We start from the raw sequence: 18,471 nt of genomic DNA on the forward strand, positions 1-18,471 counted from the left end.
TTGAGCACCCACTTGAGCACCGTCCAAACTTTTGTACACCGTTGAGATTAGTCGTAATTACCGAAATTGGTCAAAATAAGGTATATCCCAAGAAAACAGCAATCACACTGAAGACCCAATTAAGAGAAAGCTCCAAACTTTATATCGTCCAGGGACCTCTTAATGCCTTAATTTCCCTAAAAGGTGCTAGGCGATTTACAAAAAACATTACTTAAGGTTTCCATAAATATAAATATGTATTCTGATATATTACTAGTAAATTTTTTTTCTCGATAATTTATATGGTTTTTTCTTGATAAACACGTAACGCATTTCTCACGCATGAAGAGGCAGTATGTGGAACTCACCGCTGCCCAGGGAGCCTCATGCGAACCGAAAGATTTTTTTTATAAATTGTATGTCTGTTTTCGATATTTTTTTATGTATATACATTTGGTCCCACATTTTAGTTAGCACAAATTGAAAAATTAATCTTCATTACAATCCATTCCGAATTTTTCTGTGTTAGAGTAACCCATATCTTCTCAAAAATTGTATATATTGTTGTATAATATTAATATGATAACAATATTCAACGTAAACATAACAACTTTTACTGTTACTTAAATAATAGACCATTTTATCTATGTGAGTAGACAGGATGAAAGCGTTCCTTTAAAAATCCCAAGGGTGTGCTGACCTAATTTTTCCCGCTTTATCTCCAGTAATAGGGCCTGTATAAAATTATTGGTGACAAATAACTTAATACCCATGCGACTACCTCTTTTCATTGCGAAAACTTTTTTTGCTAACCATACTTAATGTTTCTTTGTTATGTATTCGAAATTTAGTATATTATATTTCAAATACAAGATTATTAAAAGACATTTTTTTCTGCTATGTATGTAAGTAACATATCCAACATTTAAACTAATGGGAACTACCTACGCAGTGTCTATAAAATTGCATTATATTACAAAATACACTGACGGAATCATAAAATGCATTTGAAACAACCATTTAATAAAGTTATAAATTTTAATTAAACACTTATATTTTGGTTCATTAGCTTCAGAACAAAGCAGTATCATATCTTAAATGTATGTCTGTTTATTGAAAAGAACCATTCCATTTTTTATCAAAATAGATGTTTCAAAAATTGAATTTTACTGAAAAAATGTGTTTAATTCAAATTTATTTCTTTTAATAATTTAAAAGGTGTTGCGGAACAATGCATGTTTTTTTGTATTCCTAAGGAAATTTGGTCACTGTTTAAAGTTTTAGGTGACGAACCCATACATTTCATCCAGATTTAGATTTAAGCTCAGCTACAGTCAAAGGTCGTAGGTTTGATACTGACAACTCGAATTATTACTTTTTTTAGACTGAAATAGAAGGTATAGGAAAATGGCACTTTTGAATTTGAATAAAATCTTGGTTTACTTTGTCAAGTGTGGTCTTTGAATGTTATTACTTCAAATCAAAATCAAATTTATATTTATTCATTGTTCAACAATCATCTTATGCTATGTGATAATAAAACACAAAATAACTACTAAATTTTTAATTGCATCCAACAAGTTATTATTAAGCAAGATCCTTAATAACTCATTATAAACTAAAACATAATGGCTAAAACATTTCAATCTTCTTTCATTTGCACTTTAGATACAAAAATATGTAATATCTTATAACAAATGAAAAGTCACACATCTGTCATTCATCAGTGTTTTGACTGTGTATAGAAATGAAATACGCTCCAAATCTGATTGTCCGTAACTCCATAAACTAGTAAAACCTTATTCATATAAAACTATTCACAAGCCAAAGGCCAGGCTCTCAATATGAAGCCACAATTTATAAGTCGCTGTCTGTGCGTTTTTCTGAAACAAATATTAAAATTATTAATATAAATGTATTAAATACAAATATTTATTTCTTAGACCATAAATTACAAAAGATTAATCCTAAACTTATATAATAATCATAAATTAATATAATTAGTTAATATTAAAAAAGAAATTGTTAAAAGTTTAATCAAAATAAGGAGATTTAATATTGAATATGATTTAAGTTAGCGTTAGAATTTACTTTAAGTTATCTGAGTGTTCAACAGGCGCCTAAAAGCAGAGTCAACAAAAAATACAACTTGGATAGTATTTGTTTAGTTTATTATATTAAAATTCAGTTAATTTAACAATGAGGGGCGTGCCTAGAAATATTCATTCAACAAATTAATAGTTCTATGAGCGCTTACATGAAGGTAAATGTGATATTTATGTGCAAGTTTTCGCATCAGATCAACAACAACAGCTTGTAAATTCCCACTGCTGGGCTAAAGGCCTCCTCTCCCTTTGAGGAGAAGGTTTGGAACATATTCCACCACGCTGTTCCAATGCCGGTACACATGTGGCAGTATTTCTATGTAATTTGTCGCATGTAGGTTTCCTCACGATGTTTTCCTTCACCGCTGAGCACGAGATGAATTATAAAGACAAATTAAGCACATGAATCAGCGGTGCTTGCCTGGGTTTGAACCCGCAATCATCGGTTAAGATGCACGCGTGCTAACTGGGCCATCTCAGCTCTCAGATCAGATCAACAAAACTCACCAATTTAAAAATTACGTGTCGCTCTTCCAAAGCTTTATGGTTTTGTCATTTTCTAGCGCAGCGGATGCGATGATGTTCTCGGTGGGATGGCACGCCGTGCACAGCACTGTGTCGGTGTGTCCCGACAGCCGCTGAACTATTTCTTTGGACTGCAGGTTCCATATGTACACCAAATTGTCTTCTGATCCTGATACTATCCACTGTACAAAAATAAATATTTTGTATAAGATTCTATATTTCTTTAATGTTGGGCAATAAGTTTAAAAATGATATTCTATATAAAAAATATTTTTTATTGCAAAGAAAATTTTAAATAACATGTTTGTATTCTACTTCTTGTTGAGACAAAACTCAAAGAACAAATGTAATTATAACTGTGATGCATATTAAAAAAACAATTCAGTTGTAATTTAAGAAACTAATAAAAAGCTGCAAACAAAAAAACGAATTCAAACAAGATTAACATTTAAAAACTTACCTTTCCACCAGTAACGCTGAAGTTTGCAAAAATACAGTACTTTTCATTCTTGTGGCCTGTGTATGTTTTCAAACATTTCCCTCTGCTGTAATCCCAAAGCTTCAGTGTGTTATCGAGTGTCGCTGCCAAAATGTATTTACCGTTGGGTGAGAACTTTACAAATGATACCGGCGGATTGTCGTCGTCTATTAGAGTTTTAAGGCACTGACCGGACGCCGTATCCCAGATTCGACTGAAAGAAATAATGATAAAATTAAACTTATCTTTACTGAATATAACCTTATTGGTATATTTAAGAGAAATATTAATATACATAAATACAACGATAAATATATAATCGTTTAACATGAACACATAGCCTTATGTTAACTTAAATTTACTTCGACTTAGAAGTCGATCATTCCTAATATGTCCGCATCATGACGAATACTAATTATACAACAAGTTCATTGACATTTGAATAAAAAGGGATTTATAAATAAATCATTATATGACAGATGCCGACAGATCTTACGCAATGGAAGTACAAAGAATTATTACATCATATTACATGACTACGTTGTAGTTAAAATAGACGTATTAAAGCAAGGTAGTAACTATTTACGTCGTAAAAATATACTCGTTTAAGCCTAGTAACATATTGATTGCAATGTTAATTATTTATGACTGCCGATACGATAACGATAACAAAATAGTATTTCATACACAAAAACATATGAAAATGTTTAAAAATACTATACACCATTATTATATAGTAAGTTGTTGTCTGTTGCAACATATATTACTTACCATAAACCATCATAACTTGACGAGACAATAAGGCTTCCGTCTCTATTAAAATGCACCGCTGAGACTGGATCTGAATGCGCCGGTAACGTCTTTAAACATTTACCTAAAAACACATAACCATTACATACTTACATACATTATATAGAAAACCATGTTGTTAGTTAAGATAAATAAAATTTGTAATAAATATTACTAAATATTTCACTTATGAACTATTAGTAAAAATAAATACATCATTGTCTTAAGTGCAAAGTTTAATATATTTAATGATAAATTTTATTCTTAGCAAATACTATGTTATACAAATCGGACCTACGTATGCAAATTCTTGCGCAAAGCAAAGTAAAGCTTATATGGAATGGAATTATGTTGGTCGCCTTGTCTAGCTCAACACTTGGGGATTAGGAAAAACTCCCTCAAGGTCGTATCAGACTTGAAAGTGTCACTTGTAATTGAAATCTATTCTATGTTACTACAGATGTTACAAGAAGAATAATAATTATAATGATGTTACATTATGACTTATTTTATATTACTTGTTATTTAGAAACACTTCCTTCAAATATGTACTAACGAAATGCTTTTATTATTTGCTAAATTTTTACTGTTCAGGACAGTATTTTATGACTACTACTGTCCCAAACAGACAAGCGTTATATTTGTGCCTAACAAGAACAATTGCCGTCGTCTACGCGTCGACTATTTTTTGCTCTCCCTTATGTCGCGCACATCTCTTGTATCTCGTACATTGTTTACACAAACTAACAGCAGTCCGCTCAACAGAGAGTCCGCTCTCTCGGACATATTTGCAGACAAATAGAAACTCAATGCTTATAGTTCCGTGAAATACTGTCATTATGGGTATAAAATGTATAATTTATATAGTGTAAGATTTTTTTTTCTATTCTTTATTCAATTTATCAATTCTTTAAATAGACAAGTAATATGAAACTTCAGGTTCGAGTCCATAAAGGTTTGAGTCCAATATCAAAATTAATAAAAAATACATGATCCCGTCCGGACTTCGCCCGAGTGAAATGAGATTTTTATTTACGTCCCGATCGCGGCGCCATCTACCGGTAGACACATAAACTATCCACGAACACACAAATTCACACATACGGAAGATATTTATGAATATCGAAATAGGCATTCATCTAATAATAACTTATTTATTTCTACACATAAAAAAAGATCTCATAAAGAAACCTCCATACACAAGGCAACATGATGTGATTAAATAACATTTGGGGTGTTAAAAAAAATTGGCTAGTCTGAAGCTGTTATACATATCCAAATTTTAAAAAATCTGATTGTATAAAATGTTTGTCGAGCATCTATAATTTTTTTTAGATCCGAATAAAATATTTTTATCTTAATCTCTTACCTGTCCTTACATCCCATATTCTCACACTTTCGTCAAAACTTCCAGAAACAATAAGATTACTTTGTGGATTGAAATTACAACAAAATACATAATTGCTGTGTCCTTTTAACGTTTTCAAACATTTGCCTGAACTCAGTTCCCAGACCTGAAAGAATACATTATATTAGTAATAATATTTTTTTCACGCAACCAGAGCATTTCAATTACGTATGGAAGCATAATGTTAATTAAAACAGAGAACAAACTAATTAGACGCTTTTTTAATTATAAATTTCAATTTAATATTCCTGTTTTAGATCATATAGTGATAAACCGAATAATAAGAAAATAAATTAAAGTGATTTTAGATAAATTATTGAAAATACCATATTACAGTAACAGTTAATGTAAAAAAAGTCAATGAAATGTGAGTGTTATAAGTTGGATTTTTCAAATATGTAAGACTCGAGGAATTGCTAATGGGTTGAATGGACCCAGTCTCCTTCATAATTTGCTTATTGATTATAAAAATTATGTCTCTATTGCCACATTGGTGCTTTTAAAAACATAAACGAAAGTGTAGCACAGCATATTATGACATTAGTAACCTGGCCTAAACAGTGCCTAGCAACAGACTCATGTCTGATACTTGATGAGTCATATCATGATTATTTAGGTGAAAATCCATTGGACTGTCGACCAGCACCTGATCTTTGATGCCCGGAATAAGATTGTATATTGTTAAAAACAAAATAAGTATTTAAAGTAACCAAATTAAAAGAAAAAGGAGTTCTTATAAATCCTACTATGCTTAAAAACTATTTAAAAACAAAAATTATACTTTTTGCAATCTATTTTACTTTGAGAAAAAAGATAGAAAACCTAAAATTTTCATAGAAAATGGTAATATACTTATTTTTGACTACACATATTTGTATAAATTATACAATTTACAGTATCTAAAGAATATTGGCTAGGATGATTTTACCCCAAAGATAATATGTACACTATATTATTGTATTCCTTTATTATTTATTAGTAAGTTCATTCAAGTTACAAAAGTAAATACAATTTTGTAAAAAAATAATACCCTATTAAAGTTAGTAACAATTACCCCAAAACTTGTAACAAAACTAAACAACATATTGAGTAAACTCATACTTTAAAAATTCAAGCTTATTATGTAGATTTTGAAACAAAATATACAAGCAAACAAGCATGTATACTATTAATTAAGAAGCAAAACTCGTGTTATACAAGAAATACAAAACGAATATATATAAATTACAAATAACTGTTACTTATTATTTTAAAGTACACACACTTTTAAAAATATATATAATTACTTGTATTAATACTACATCATTTAATAATCCCAACTACTAAATATGTGTGTCAGCAATCATCCAGTCTAGAAGTTTGAATTATCTTTCCGAGTTATCACATTGTGTTTAGCGTGTAAACATTCTAATCTTAAAAGGGTATACATTATCTCAAAACAGATAAAGAGTTCAATTACCGTGAGAAAATTTAGATCAAATGAGATAAATTAATCTATAATTAAAATTGTACTTTTCAATATATATTGGTGCATCTGTACTACTTTTTGATTAATTACTTAGTAGTCTAAATAATAATTTTTTTTGTTTTGTTATGTCTATCTAAAAAAAGACTAATATTACCTAATAGTAATGATATTAGATACATATTATACATAATGAAATATTATGCAATTACGATCTTATTTACATTTTTAAAATACATCATAATTATACTTATTACACAATATTCACATAATTTATAATATTCCTTTTAACTGAGTTATCAAGCATATCAAAATCCCATCTGCATAACACAAGCTATCAAAGGATGAATTACAAACCCATTTCATTTTGATTAACTATTGTTAGCACAGCTAATTAGTTAAAAATAGGCTTATTACCTTTAGAGTTTTATCATCACTGGCACTGACAATCAACCTGCTGTCTGATGACCATGCTACATCACTAATGCCCATTTTATGTCCAGATATTGTCTTCTCAAACTTGCCATCATAAGCACCCCACACTTTAATGAGTTTGTCAGCAGCTGAAACATAATTTATGCATATAATTAATATGCAAATCAGACAGATGTAAATTGCGTAATCATAATTAACAACATATTTAAATTACAGTTTAAAGCCTATACAGGGATTAATGAAAAAAAAAATGTTCTCTAAGATCATGGATTTTTTTACATTAAAAATGAATATAAAAAAATATATAGATATCTATTTTGTTTATATAACACTTTTCTCATATAAGCATAGCAACAGACTTTTCGAACTGGCTTATTATCACTTCACATTGTGTCAAAAAGGATGACCCAGTTAAGTGTGTGAATAAGTTTACATAGAAAATAGGCAATGACCTCCTAAATAAGAAACTGGACGTCAACAACTACATTTTTAAATACATTTCATACTATTTTTAAGTTAATTTCATGATTATAGTTACATTATTAAATGGTTATTAATATAAATTAAAGCAAAAAGTTTTTTTTTTTTCATAAATTGAAGTTAATAAATTCTCATTTAATAAAATTTATGTTAATTTGGCTACTGTACATTTATATTAATATACTGAATTCATTAAATTTGATTTTAATTGGTATAAATATTAGGTTTTATTGTTTTTTTTTTTTTATTTATAAATAAAAGTTATTAGATCTACAAATATACAATAACTACCTAAGAACCCACTACAGTAGTTGGGAAATTGTCAGTTATGTAAATAATGTTAATTGAAACTCTACAATTATGTCATGGAATATTTTACATTTTAACACTCCAGTGGTCACTGAGTACAATCAAAGTTGTAATCTTCTGTTCTAATTTTCACAATTTGTTTATGAAATATTTAGTTCAAATAATATATCGATTAAAATAAACATAACAAATTAGCATGTGTGTGATTATGTTATCTTATTGATACTTACAGGAGCTTGCCAGCCATTCGCCATTGGGACTAAATTTTACAGACGACACCGCCTTTGTGTGTCCAGCTAAAGTAAATTTAAGTGTGTAATTCGGCTTCTGAAAACCAATATTAAAATTAGCGCCAAATCGCACGTGCTCAAACTAGAAGTTACATAAACATGTGCGAACCGCCAGATTGATGCAAATCCGTTTAACATTAAGCAATGTTTCAAAATACTTACCGCTACTGAAGACTTATTTGACTGCGAGGAACTTTGTGATAGCGAATTTGGACCGGATAGATTAGTTGATGGCCCGCCGTGCGTTTGGTGTGCGGTAGGATGGCCTGGCCCGGGTCCTAGCGGCACCATGTTTCAACTTTCGACGCACTACTCTTAACTTTGTTGGTCAACCAAAACAGTCACTAATACACACTGTACAATAACTTAAACGTAACTTATGAACACAGTGACCACAAAACTTAACATTCACTAACGAAGTTTCATTTAATTCAACGTAGATTTTCAAAGAACATTCTAAATCCGAGCGTCCCAATGCGTGCATTTCGCGAAGAACGAGCAATAATACCAACTTACAGTTAACTAAAAATACCTCCCGCGTTCTCCTAACTACCTCCGCCTACCAACATTACGTCATCGTAGTTTTTTATTTTAATAGTGGACTGTGACTTTGTGGTTGTCCTATATTTGGATACTTGACATAGTTTACAATAAATTAAATAACTACAAACAATAATATTTATTTATATAAGATAATTACAGCAATATTTTTAAGAATGCATTAATCGATTTTGTAATCACGTTTATAGTTACGATATTTTTTTATAAACATTCATCAACTAAGTTATTTGTAAAAACTACAAATTAAAAATAAAATTACATTTAGATATATACATGATTAATATTTTTACCCCCTTTGTATAACAATATTAGTATTTCTCATTGTTGTTTTTTTATATGGTAAGAAAGTTTGACCCTTTTGACATAGACAAGGTCAAATTTGTCTTCAAATTATTATAGAAATTTATCATTCGCCGCTTCTACAGTTTTGATTAATTTAAAATACATTTTAATATTGTAAAATAATAAAAATGACTCTAAACAAACTAAGTATTGACGCCCTAAATCTAGGTGGTAAGAGAGTATTGATGAGGTTCGTACTAAAATATATTTTAGATATTGTATATGAATATTAAATAAATCTCCTAAAAATTAACTTTAATGTTTCTTAGGGTGGATTTCAATGTACCACTAAAAGATGGAGTAATCACCAACAATCAGCGCATTGTAGCTGCGTTGGATTCCGTCAAATACGCTCTAGAAAAGGGTGCTAAATCTGTAGTTCTTATGTCACATCTTGGGCGACCTGATGGACAAGCGAACTTGAAATACACACTAAAACCAGTTGCGGAAGAACTTAAGAAACTCTTGAGTAGGTAGGTCACACACTGTCACTTCAAGGTCAAATGTTTATAAAACTGATTTACTTTTGAATGGTTATTTTGTACATGCTTAATTATGAATAAGTATGTCCATTGATAGAATAGACTTCTAATATTCTGTATTGCATTGTAGAGATATCACATTCCTGCCCGATTGTGTTGGATCAGAAGTAGAAGCTGCCTGTGCTGATCCCCCTGTAGGATCGGTTATACTTCTTGAAAATCTTCGTTTCCACATTGAAGAAGAAGGAAAAGGTGTTGATGGCAGTGGAGCTAAAGTAAAAGCAGATGCTGAAAAAGTGAAGGCATTTAGAGCAAGTCTTAGAAAACTTGGTGATATCTACATAAATGATGCCTTTGGTAAATTGAATATTAAATTTATTTACTCATTAAGTCATATCAAAATAAAATTTAGTTACTTAAACAAAGCTTAGTTTTAGATTGCTTTATTTATATATATGGTAAAATTTAAGTGATTAAAAATATCTGAAATTCTATATTTAAAAATTATAAGTAAAGTAATATTTTTTAGGCACTGCACACAGAGCTCACAGCTCCATGATGGGTGAAGGCTTTGAGCAGAGAGCTAGTGGATTTTTACTTAAAAAGGAACTCCAATATTTTGCCAAGGCACTTCATGAACCAGAAAGGTAATTGGAACTTTTGCACTGTTAAGAATTTATGTTCAAATAAAAGACAGATTCTTTGTCCAACTACATATATATTGTCCATTGGTCACCTGTTATGCCAAGAGCTTTGTTCAACCAAAAATTCATTAAGATCAAAGTGTAATTACTATATAAATAAAGTCTCAGAAATTGGAACTAACTTTATATATAACTTTTATATTAACTATGGGTTTTTGAGGTTCTATAAAAAGTATTCCCATTTTGTATATTTAAATATAGGAATTATTACCTTTTTTTTTTACTTTGGAAAAATTCTTTACGCGCTTCCCCCACGTGATGGAAAGTGGGGGGGGTTGGCACTTCCCGGTTTCCTGATGCCTAGTGCGCCCAGGTCCACCGGATTTACCCACTAAAAAACCAGCGTTACCCTCTCCGTCTTTCGGCGGGCCCCACGGGATCGCTTACGCATGCTACCGTGACATAGGAATTATTACCTAAACAAATTATAAAATATTGAGTTTCTATTGCAGGCCATTCCTTGCAATTCTTGGTGGTGCTAAAGTTGCAGATAAAATTTTGCTTATTGAAAACTTGCTGGACAAAGTTAATGAAATGATCATAGGAGGTGGAATGGCTTTCACTTTCCTTAAGGAAACCAAGGGCATGGCTGTGAGTATCCATAAAACTGTAGTTCTGTAGTACAGATCGTCTGGAACTGTTTAAAAAAAAAAAAAACTAAATCTAAGATCTGACTATTGTCATTTTCATTCATTAAATAAAATCAATTGGCAACACTATCATATTGAAGTTTAAGTTAAGATGCAGTTCTAGAAAAAACTTAAGACAATCTGATATAAATTTAAATATTTATTGCAGATTGGTAATTCTTTATATGATGCGGAGGGAGCCAAAATTGTAACAAAGCTGTTGGAGAAAGCGGCTAAAAACAATGTTAAGGTTCATTTGCCAGTGGACTTTGTGACCGCTGACAAATTTGGTGAAGATGCTCAGGTACTAAAGATAGATAAAAATTTTATTTATTTATAAATGTTTTTCAAATTAATCTTACACATTTTTCAGACAGTTTAAAGTTACTAATATATTTAAAATGAGTCGAGATGGCCCAGTGGTTAGAATGCTTGCATCTTAACCTGCCTGATGATTGCGGGTTCAAACCCAGGCAGGCACCGCTGATTCATGTGCTTAATTTGTCTTTATAATTCATCTCGTGCTCAGCGGTGAAGGAAAACATCATGAGGAAACCTCCATGTGACATTTGCTCAGCGGTGTAGGAAAATTTCATAGTAATTCTGCCACATGTGCATTCCACCAACATGCATTGAAACAGCGTGGTGGAATATGTTCCAAAACCTTCTCCTCAAAGGGAGAGGAGGCCTTTAGCCCAGCAGTGGGAATTTACAGACTGTTGTTGTTGTTGTTGAATTTCAAATAATGACTGGTAATAGTTAAGTTTAGATACAAATTAGTTCAAATTTTATAATTGTTACATTTGGTCAGGCTGGATTAGCAGATGTCGAGTCTGGTATCCCTGATGGCTGGCTCGGACTTGACGTTGGACCCAAGACCCAGGCATTATTCGCTGAACCTATTGCGAGAGCTAAAGTTATTGTTTGGAATGGGTGAGTTTTCATCTTTTAATGTTATTTGTGGGTATGGCTCGCCTTGTTTACCTTACATACTTCCAGCTAAGCTCTAGACTAATATAGCCAATATAAATATGATTGTTTATTTAAGAAAAAAATTTAAAGATATTTTTGTATAAATTGTGATACTATTATACATATATGAATTAAATGAAATATATACATAAGACTTAGGAATTATTTTGGTATGCAATGCTTTACAATGGAATGCCATAAAATATTCAAAATTCTTAAAAAGCAAAATAAATAATGATGTAATTGTGCAGTTTAGGTTTTTTAGGTCTTTAATTAATGAAAAAACAAAATACGATTAATTATAATTTATTTATTGCGTTTACAAAGGCAAGTCGTATCGCTTACTGAACCACCTACGTTAAACAAATAAAAAAACTACAGTGTCTTTAATTTATTGTATTAATTTAAGAATTATTTACTAATAATTTATTTGCCATATGTAATTAGATTACTACTGTTCTTAAAAGATAATATTCTTTTTTGTATACTGCGTGTCATAGAAAAATTGGACTACAATTTTGAAAGCAGATAACACCGTAAAATTTACGGCTACAATGAGTTAGAATCGATTTTAATATTTTATATAATACTGTGTGTATATCAAATATATTATAATTATGTTAGTTATTTATTATGATTCGTCATTTCGAGTCATTTTATTTTTTTATAAAACTTGTAGAAAATATAATATACAGTATAAATAATGTTACACCATGACAATGCTTTGGATCGATTGGATATACAGCACTATACCAGTTGTGGTTTATATCCTTAAATACGTTTGTGTTTTTTATAAATCTAATGACTTCTGAGAAAACACACATTAGCAATGAAATAATTGATAGGCCGTTCTAAATAGATAATATGAATAATTTCATTGTAAATACAATTGTGCATTTAAAAAAACCGGTAAGTTTCGTTTACCGGTTCATCTCAAGGTTTGAAGTGTTTGTGTGTATTTGTCGATCAATAAGTGTAAATAACTTATAGTTTCTTATTGAATAGATCTTTAATTTCGTAATAACGTTGAGAAAAGTGTACATTAATGCACTGATTTTTTTTAATTTACAATCTTTAAAATCGGTGTAGAATGATGTTTGCTTATTAATAATATTACTTCATTCTTTTCTTGCATTTTAAGTTATCAGAAAGTTCTTTAAAAAAACCTATCATTATAGGAGCAACATTTATCGAACATCATAATCCGTATGATTGATTAAAACGAAAGCAAAAAACACAAATTAGAAAATAGTTTTATTTCATGAAAACTTACCATAAATATTACTGATATTGATATAGTTGGTTCGACGAAGCATGTAATTTGCGGGACTACAGAGAAAAAAAAAATGAAATATATTCTGAATTTAGTTAATTTGTTGATGGGAATGGAACGAAGGACTGAGCCTAGGTTTGGACAGGCTGCTTTCTGCTTAGTTCATTATCGAAAAATTATCTTATTTCGGCGATGTTTATCACATTGGGATATTCCCATTATATTTATAATTGTGTGATACATGTTCTTTTGTTTTTCCCATCAGACCCCCTGGTGTGTTTGAGTTCGAGAAGTTTGCGGGCGGCACCAAGGCTCTCATGGACGCCGTAGTGAAGGCTACTACTAACGGAACCGTCACTATTATTGGTAATATATTACTTAATTCAATCAAAATAATCTTTATTCAAGTGGGCTTTTACAAGCACTCTTGAATCGCCAATTAACAATTAAGTTACCACCGGTTCGGAAAGTATATTCTACCGAGAAGAACCGGTAGTTACTCTTTTTCAACATTTAAAAAATACAAAGTCCTATACAAAACGATTAAACATTTTGCATAGGACTTTGTCTTACTAAACAATTATGTCACATCACAGGTGGTGGCGATACCGCTACCTGCTGTGCCAAGTGGGGCACTGAGGACAAAGTGTCTCACGTCTCTACCGGCGGCGGAGCCTCCCTTGAACTGTTGGAAGGTAAATATTACGTCAGTGAAATAAAACGATATAAACCAAAAGCTACGTCACAGCAGGATATGTTCTAGCCAAGTGACCCAGTTAGGTGGTATGAATTAAAAGCGAGTTCGAATGTAGACAATCACAACGGGATTTGTGTTAATAATGATTAATGTATTGTTTGGTAAAGGAAAACGTCGAGAGATAATCTGAAAGTGTCGATGCAATATCTGCTACATGTGTTTCAACTAACTCTCATCAGCAGACTGTAGCCCAATATACACTTAACTTTAGTCATTAATAGGCCATAAATAACTTTTACAAATCCCTATCATGTTTTGTCTATGGTTTATCGTGACTAAACTGTGTAAATAATAAACTAAAGTATGTTTTTTGCCTGAGATAACTTTAAATGGATAACATTGGGATATAGACTAAAATAGAAAGATTTTCTGATATCCGTTAAATGATTATGTTATATTAAGAACGATTTACACAATACTACTTTATTATGAACTAGCTGTCCATCCATACTTACCGGTAACATTCATACGATTTTACCAATAGCTAAGTTTCTTAAAGTTGGAATAACCAAAAATTCTGAGCATCTGTCACGAAAGGAATCGTTAGATAAATTTTACGTCTAATAATAATAATAATCTCTATTCCATTTTTATATTTCATTCTCATTTTCTTATACACGTTCCGATTTCTCAGCGCGATTTAAATTGTATATCAAGATTTTAAGTCAAGTGGATTTCAACCCTCGACCTTCGGATAACATTCACGTGCTCGCGTTCGATTCACTTTTATTCGCTAGCTGTTTATTTAGGTTTTCCCTTGGAAGGAAGAATTTAAAAAAAACTCCAACCTTTCGATTCGATTATTTCATAATTCGAACAGAATGCTATTTTTTTAAATATTTTTATGCATTTGTTTACATGGTATAATTTCTGAACGTTTTATTAGTTTTTCCCTTAATCAAATAAAAAAAAATGAAAATCGGATGAAAAATAAGAGCAGAATAACTGTTTTGTTTTTCCGTATTATTAGATTAAAATCTCTTTGAAAAATCATTTTGGACATTTACGTCATAGTGTTCAAGTTAACAGCAATTTGACGTCAGAAATAAATCCGGCTTCATTTTCGTAGGCGTCGAATGCTATATAATTATATTGCTATTTGCCTTGCTAAACTTAAAGAAATAATATAACTTATATGAAAAAATTGCCCATAGCGCTAACTTATTTGGGAAGCAACACGATTTTCATAATATTTCGTAAACATTTATGTATAGTATTTATGTGTAGTATATATAGTAAATGAAACGAAATATTAGAAACAAAAAAATAACGTGTAATAAACTCAAGACGTATTTCGTAATTTCTTATACTTTTTATCGACGAATGATATTTTCATTTTTAATAATCCCTTTTAAGATATAAAATCATGGAAAATAAAATTGATGTTATAAAGGATTTCGATTGAGACTCGAAGATTAAAGGGACCGTCTTCCGACTCAACAACACTTTAAAAATTTTCAGTCACAAAGACGCACTTTTCCTTGTCAAGCTTTAAAACGGTCCAATTAAGTATGCGCGGAAGCTTTAGAAATACAATTGGAATGAAAGAGCACTTTATCTATGAATGTCTTGCTTATATAAAAAAAGTTTCTTTTTATTTTATCGTTTATTCCATCAGTTCCGCAATCTATAATAGAGCTATGACATCTCAAAGAGTTAGTTTTGTAAGTCGACTTTTTGTTACGGATATTTTGTTTGGCATTCCAACGAATAAATTAAACAAAATGTGTCAAATAAAAATTTTTTTCGGCACTATTTCATTTTTTTAGAAGATATAATTTTAAATACTTGTATTTACTTGGATGTACTTGGATTTAGTATAACATCTTGATGTTATACTAAATCCAAGTACATTAATTAAGTCCTAAATTGAGTGAATTATCCAATAATCTAAAGGAGTTTTAAATATAACGGGCATTTTCGAGAGATTTCTCGTAATTTCTGATTTAATCAACCGGTAGGCAAACTCTTAACTATAAATTAATATATATTTTTAATACGTTATATGTTAAATTTCTAGAGAGTTTGGTTGACCTATTCATTCTTGTTCATACATTCAATAAAATAGATTGAAATATAAGTTAGTGGATTACAATGCAGTTTATATTCGATGCCACGTGCTATGGATAGAGTAAGCGGCAAATGCCAAAAGCTATAACACTAAATCAAGTGATGCTGAGCTTTGCTGCAATTTGATTTCAACTTTAAACAGCAACAGCAAGTGCTGAGATGACACAGTGGATATTTTTTAATTTTAAGATTCGTTCGTAAGGTAAAATTTTTGACGTGATGATTTCACGTCAAAATTAAAAAAAAAAGTCGAGAAATTCTTCTATTTCTAGTAATTATGTTATGCAAGAAGTCATTTAAAAATGTGTCTCAAGTTAGCTTCGTTATATTTGCTTTTTGAAATTGTAATTAAAGACCAATCTAATCTTTTATTAATCAAATTTACTTTATTCAAGTCGGTCTGAATACTTTCCGGCACATTAGCCGCCTAAATACGTCACAAAAACTACTAAGCTATTGTGTCTTGTCTGAAAGTGTTAAGCAGCATTTTTAAATCGTCATCGTGAAATCTGCCACGACACACAAGTGAATCTATTAATTATATTTAATATATGACTTGTATACATTATTATTGTTACTTTACTAGTACACTTGTACTTGGTGGTAGGGCTTTGTGCTAGCCCGTCTGGGTAGGTACCACCCACTCATCAGTTATTCTACCGCCAAATAACAGTACTCAGTATTGTTGTGTTCCGGTTTGAAGGGTGAGTGAGCCAGTGTAACTACGGGCACAAGGGACATAACATCTTAGTTCCCAAGGTTGGTGGCACATTGACGATGTAAGGAATAGTTAATACTTCTTACAGCGTCATTGTCTATGGGTGATGGTGACCATTTACCATCAGGTGGCCCATATGCTAGCCCGCCAGCCTATACCATAAAAAAGAATATATCTATAATTACTGTTTATTAATAAATAATAATTTGTATTCCAGGAAAAGTTCTTCCAGGTGTCGCAGCGTTGTCCGACGCCTAATTAATATCAGCCAGTCACCAAAAGTGAACTAATTAGAATAGATATAATAATACTTCTTTTTGTTAAGAATACTTTAGTTCCTAAGAAACACTTGATAAACAATATGTTGTTTTAAATACAAAGTTATGAATAGCAAGCGTATCCTTTACTATAACGGTTTTTATATAAGTTTAATACTAAATTATAAACAATATAAAAAGAAGTACAATTATATTATATACTAGAAATTATTAGTATACATTGGATCGAATAAGTTTAAATGTTAAACATTTATAACTCAATATATTGTGAAATTATGATAATTTTAATTTATATATATAAGTGGAAAAATAATGTCACGTGAAAAGCGTATTTATTGAGTGTTAAGAATAAATGTTGATTCATATATTAATGTGTTTTATTTATAACAAAATAATTTCTATGTTATGTAAAGAAAATTATGAATTATGGACTTATCATGTAATTATTAAAAACACCAATGTGAGAATGAATCTGTAGAGAATAGAATCATAACATGTATATAACTAATTGTAACTAACTAGCTAACTGTAATTTAACGTTGTCTGAAAAAGATCGCTGGTTTAGCGATAAAGCTATTTCTTACGCATCTTTCTTGGATGTGACTTATGTACATATAGTAAGACACAAATTAGATGTAGCATCGGAAAATGCAATGGAATGAAAATAAAACCGATTACTGACGATTTACCCAACCAATAGAAATAGCTCCCTATCGCGCCATTCGACGCTATTCGTCGCTATAGATTCTCGCGTCAGAGAAAGCAGTAAATCGACGCGCTAATTGACGAATATATTAGGTCATATGATATTACAAGTTATTACGTTTGTGCAAAGATCATATTTGCGTGAGAAATAAATATTGATAATTTGGGATAGCGTACTTAATTCGGATGTGATCGGTTTTACGAATTTTGTCGATGCGACATCTAAATTGTGTCGTACTTTATGTAATTATTGGTGAACTATAATATAAAGAGTATTTATTTGATTAATTAAAATAATTATTATTGTTATACCAGTTTAGTAGTTTTTTCTTTTTGACGTTTTGTAGGTATAACTCTAATGCATACGGTCGTAATAAGAAGCTTTATAGCATACTAAATGAACCCGTGGCTTTGCCTATGTGGAATTCAGCTTATAATAGTTCACAACTTTAATACAACCCCTTCCTTTATCCCCAATATTTGCCTTTTGAAGAGTGAAAAAAAAAAAAACAATGACAGTCATTGAGGTGTAGGATAACTTCGAAAAAAATCGACTTAAAAATCGGTCGATGAAAGCATTACAAACAGGCAGATCTACTGTCGCATTTAAATTTAAGTAAAGATGATATTTAAATAACCTTTCTCAATACACGTATAACGAAAAATAGATTTTTGGAATGGAAAATCAAATTAGACTTGCAGTTCCCGAAGTTACCA

General features: G+C 30.7%; 2 protein-coding genes across 2 annotated transcripts; one reads left to right on the forward strand and one right to left on the reverse strand.

Moving 5' to 3' along the window:
- Positions 1 to 2,591: 2,591 nt before the first annotated feature.
- Positions 2,592 to 8,785, reverse strand: LOC124539768 (WD repeat-containing protein 5). The gene is made up of 7 exons (XM_047117121.1): positions 8,426 to 8,785; positions 8,204 to 8,300; positions 7,167 to 7,312; positions 5,246 to 5,390; positions 3,859 to 3,961; positions 3,070 to 3,301; positions 2,592 to 2,791 (listed from the first exon to the last, which is right to left on the reverse strand). Exons 1-7 carry the CDS (start codon positions 8,552 to 8,554, stop codon positions 2,603 to 2,605), a joined length of 1,041 nt encoding a protein of 346 aa, XP_046973077.1. The 5' UTR covers positions 8,555 to 8,785; the 3' UTR covers positions 2,592 to 2,602.
- A 392-nt stretch (positions 8,786 to 9,177) lies between these two features.
- Positions 9,178 to 17,414, forward strand: LOC124538918 (phosphoglycerate kinase). Its single transcript, XM_047116182.1, has 10 exons — positions 9,178 to 9,356; positions 9,436 to 9,639; positions 9,779 to 10,005; positions 10,178 to 10,295; positions 10,805 to 10,943; positions 11,151 to 11,285; positions 11,793 to 11,914; positions 13,492 to 13,592; positions 13,823 to 13,921; positions 16,989 to 17,414. Exons 1-10 carry the CDS (start codon positions 9,295 to 9,297, stop codon positions 17,027 to 17,029), a joined length of 1,248 nt encoding a protein of 415 aa, XP_046972138.1. The 5' UTR covers positions 9,178 to 9,294; the 3' UTR covers positions 17,030 to 17,414.
- Positions 17,415 to 18,471: the final 1,057 nt, after the last annotated feature.

This window comes from Vanessa cardui, chromosome 2 (assembly GCF_905220365.1).
Source record: "Vanessa cardui chromosome 2, ilVanCard2.1, whole genome shotgun sequence".
In the NCBI taxonomy this organism is placed as follows: domain Eukaryota; kingdom Metazoa; phylum Arthropoda; class Insecta; order Lepidoptera; family Nymphalidae; genus Vanessa; species Vanessa cardui.

Excerpts from the sequence above, each read along its gene's own strand:
- LOC124538918 (XM_047116182.1), top strand. The coding sequence starts at position 9,295 with ATGACTCTAAACAAACTAAGTATTGACGCCCTAAATCTAGGTGGTAAG. Across the intron at positions 9,357-9,435 it reads GGTAAGAGAGTATTGATGAG|GGTGGATTTCAATGTACCAC; the intron begins GTTCGTACTAAA and ends AATGTTTCTTAG. Across the intron at positions 13,922-16,988 it reads CTCCCTTGAACTGTTGGAAG|GAAAAGTTCTTCCAGGTGTC; the intron begins GTAAATATTACG and ends TTTGTATTCCAG.
- LOC124539768 (XM_047117121.1), bottom strand. The coding sequence starts at position 8,554 with ATGGTGCCGCTAGGACCCGGGCCAGGCCATCCTACCGCACACCAAACG. Across the intron at positions 7,313-8,203 it reads CGAATGGCTGGCAAGCTCCT|CTGCTGACAAACTCATTAAA; the intron begins GTAAGTATCAAT and ends ATTATGTTTCAG. Across the intron at positions 5,391-7,166 it reads GTGATGATAAAACTCTAAAG|GTCTGGGAACTGAGTTCAGG; the intron begins GTAATAAGCCTA and ends GTATTCTTTCAG.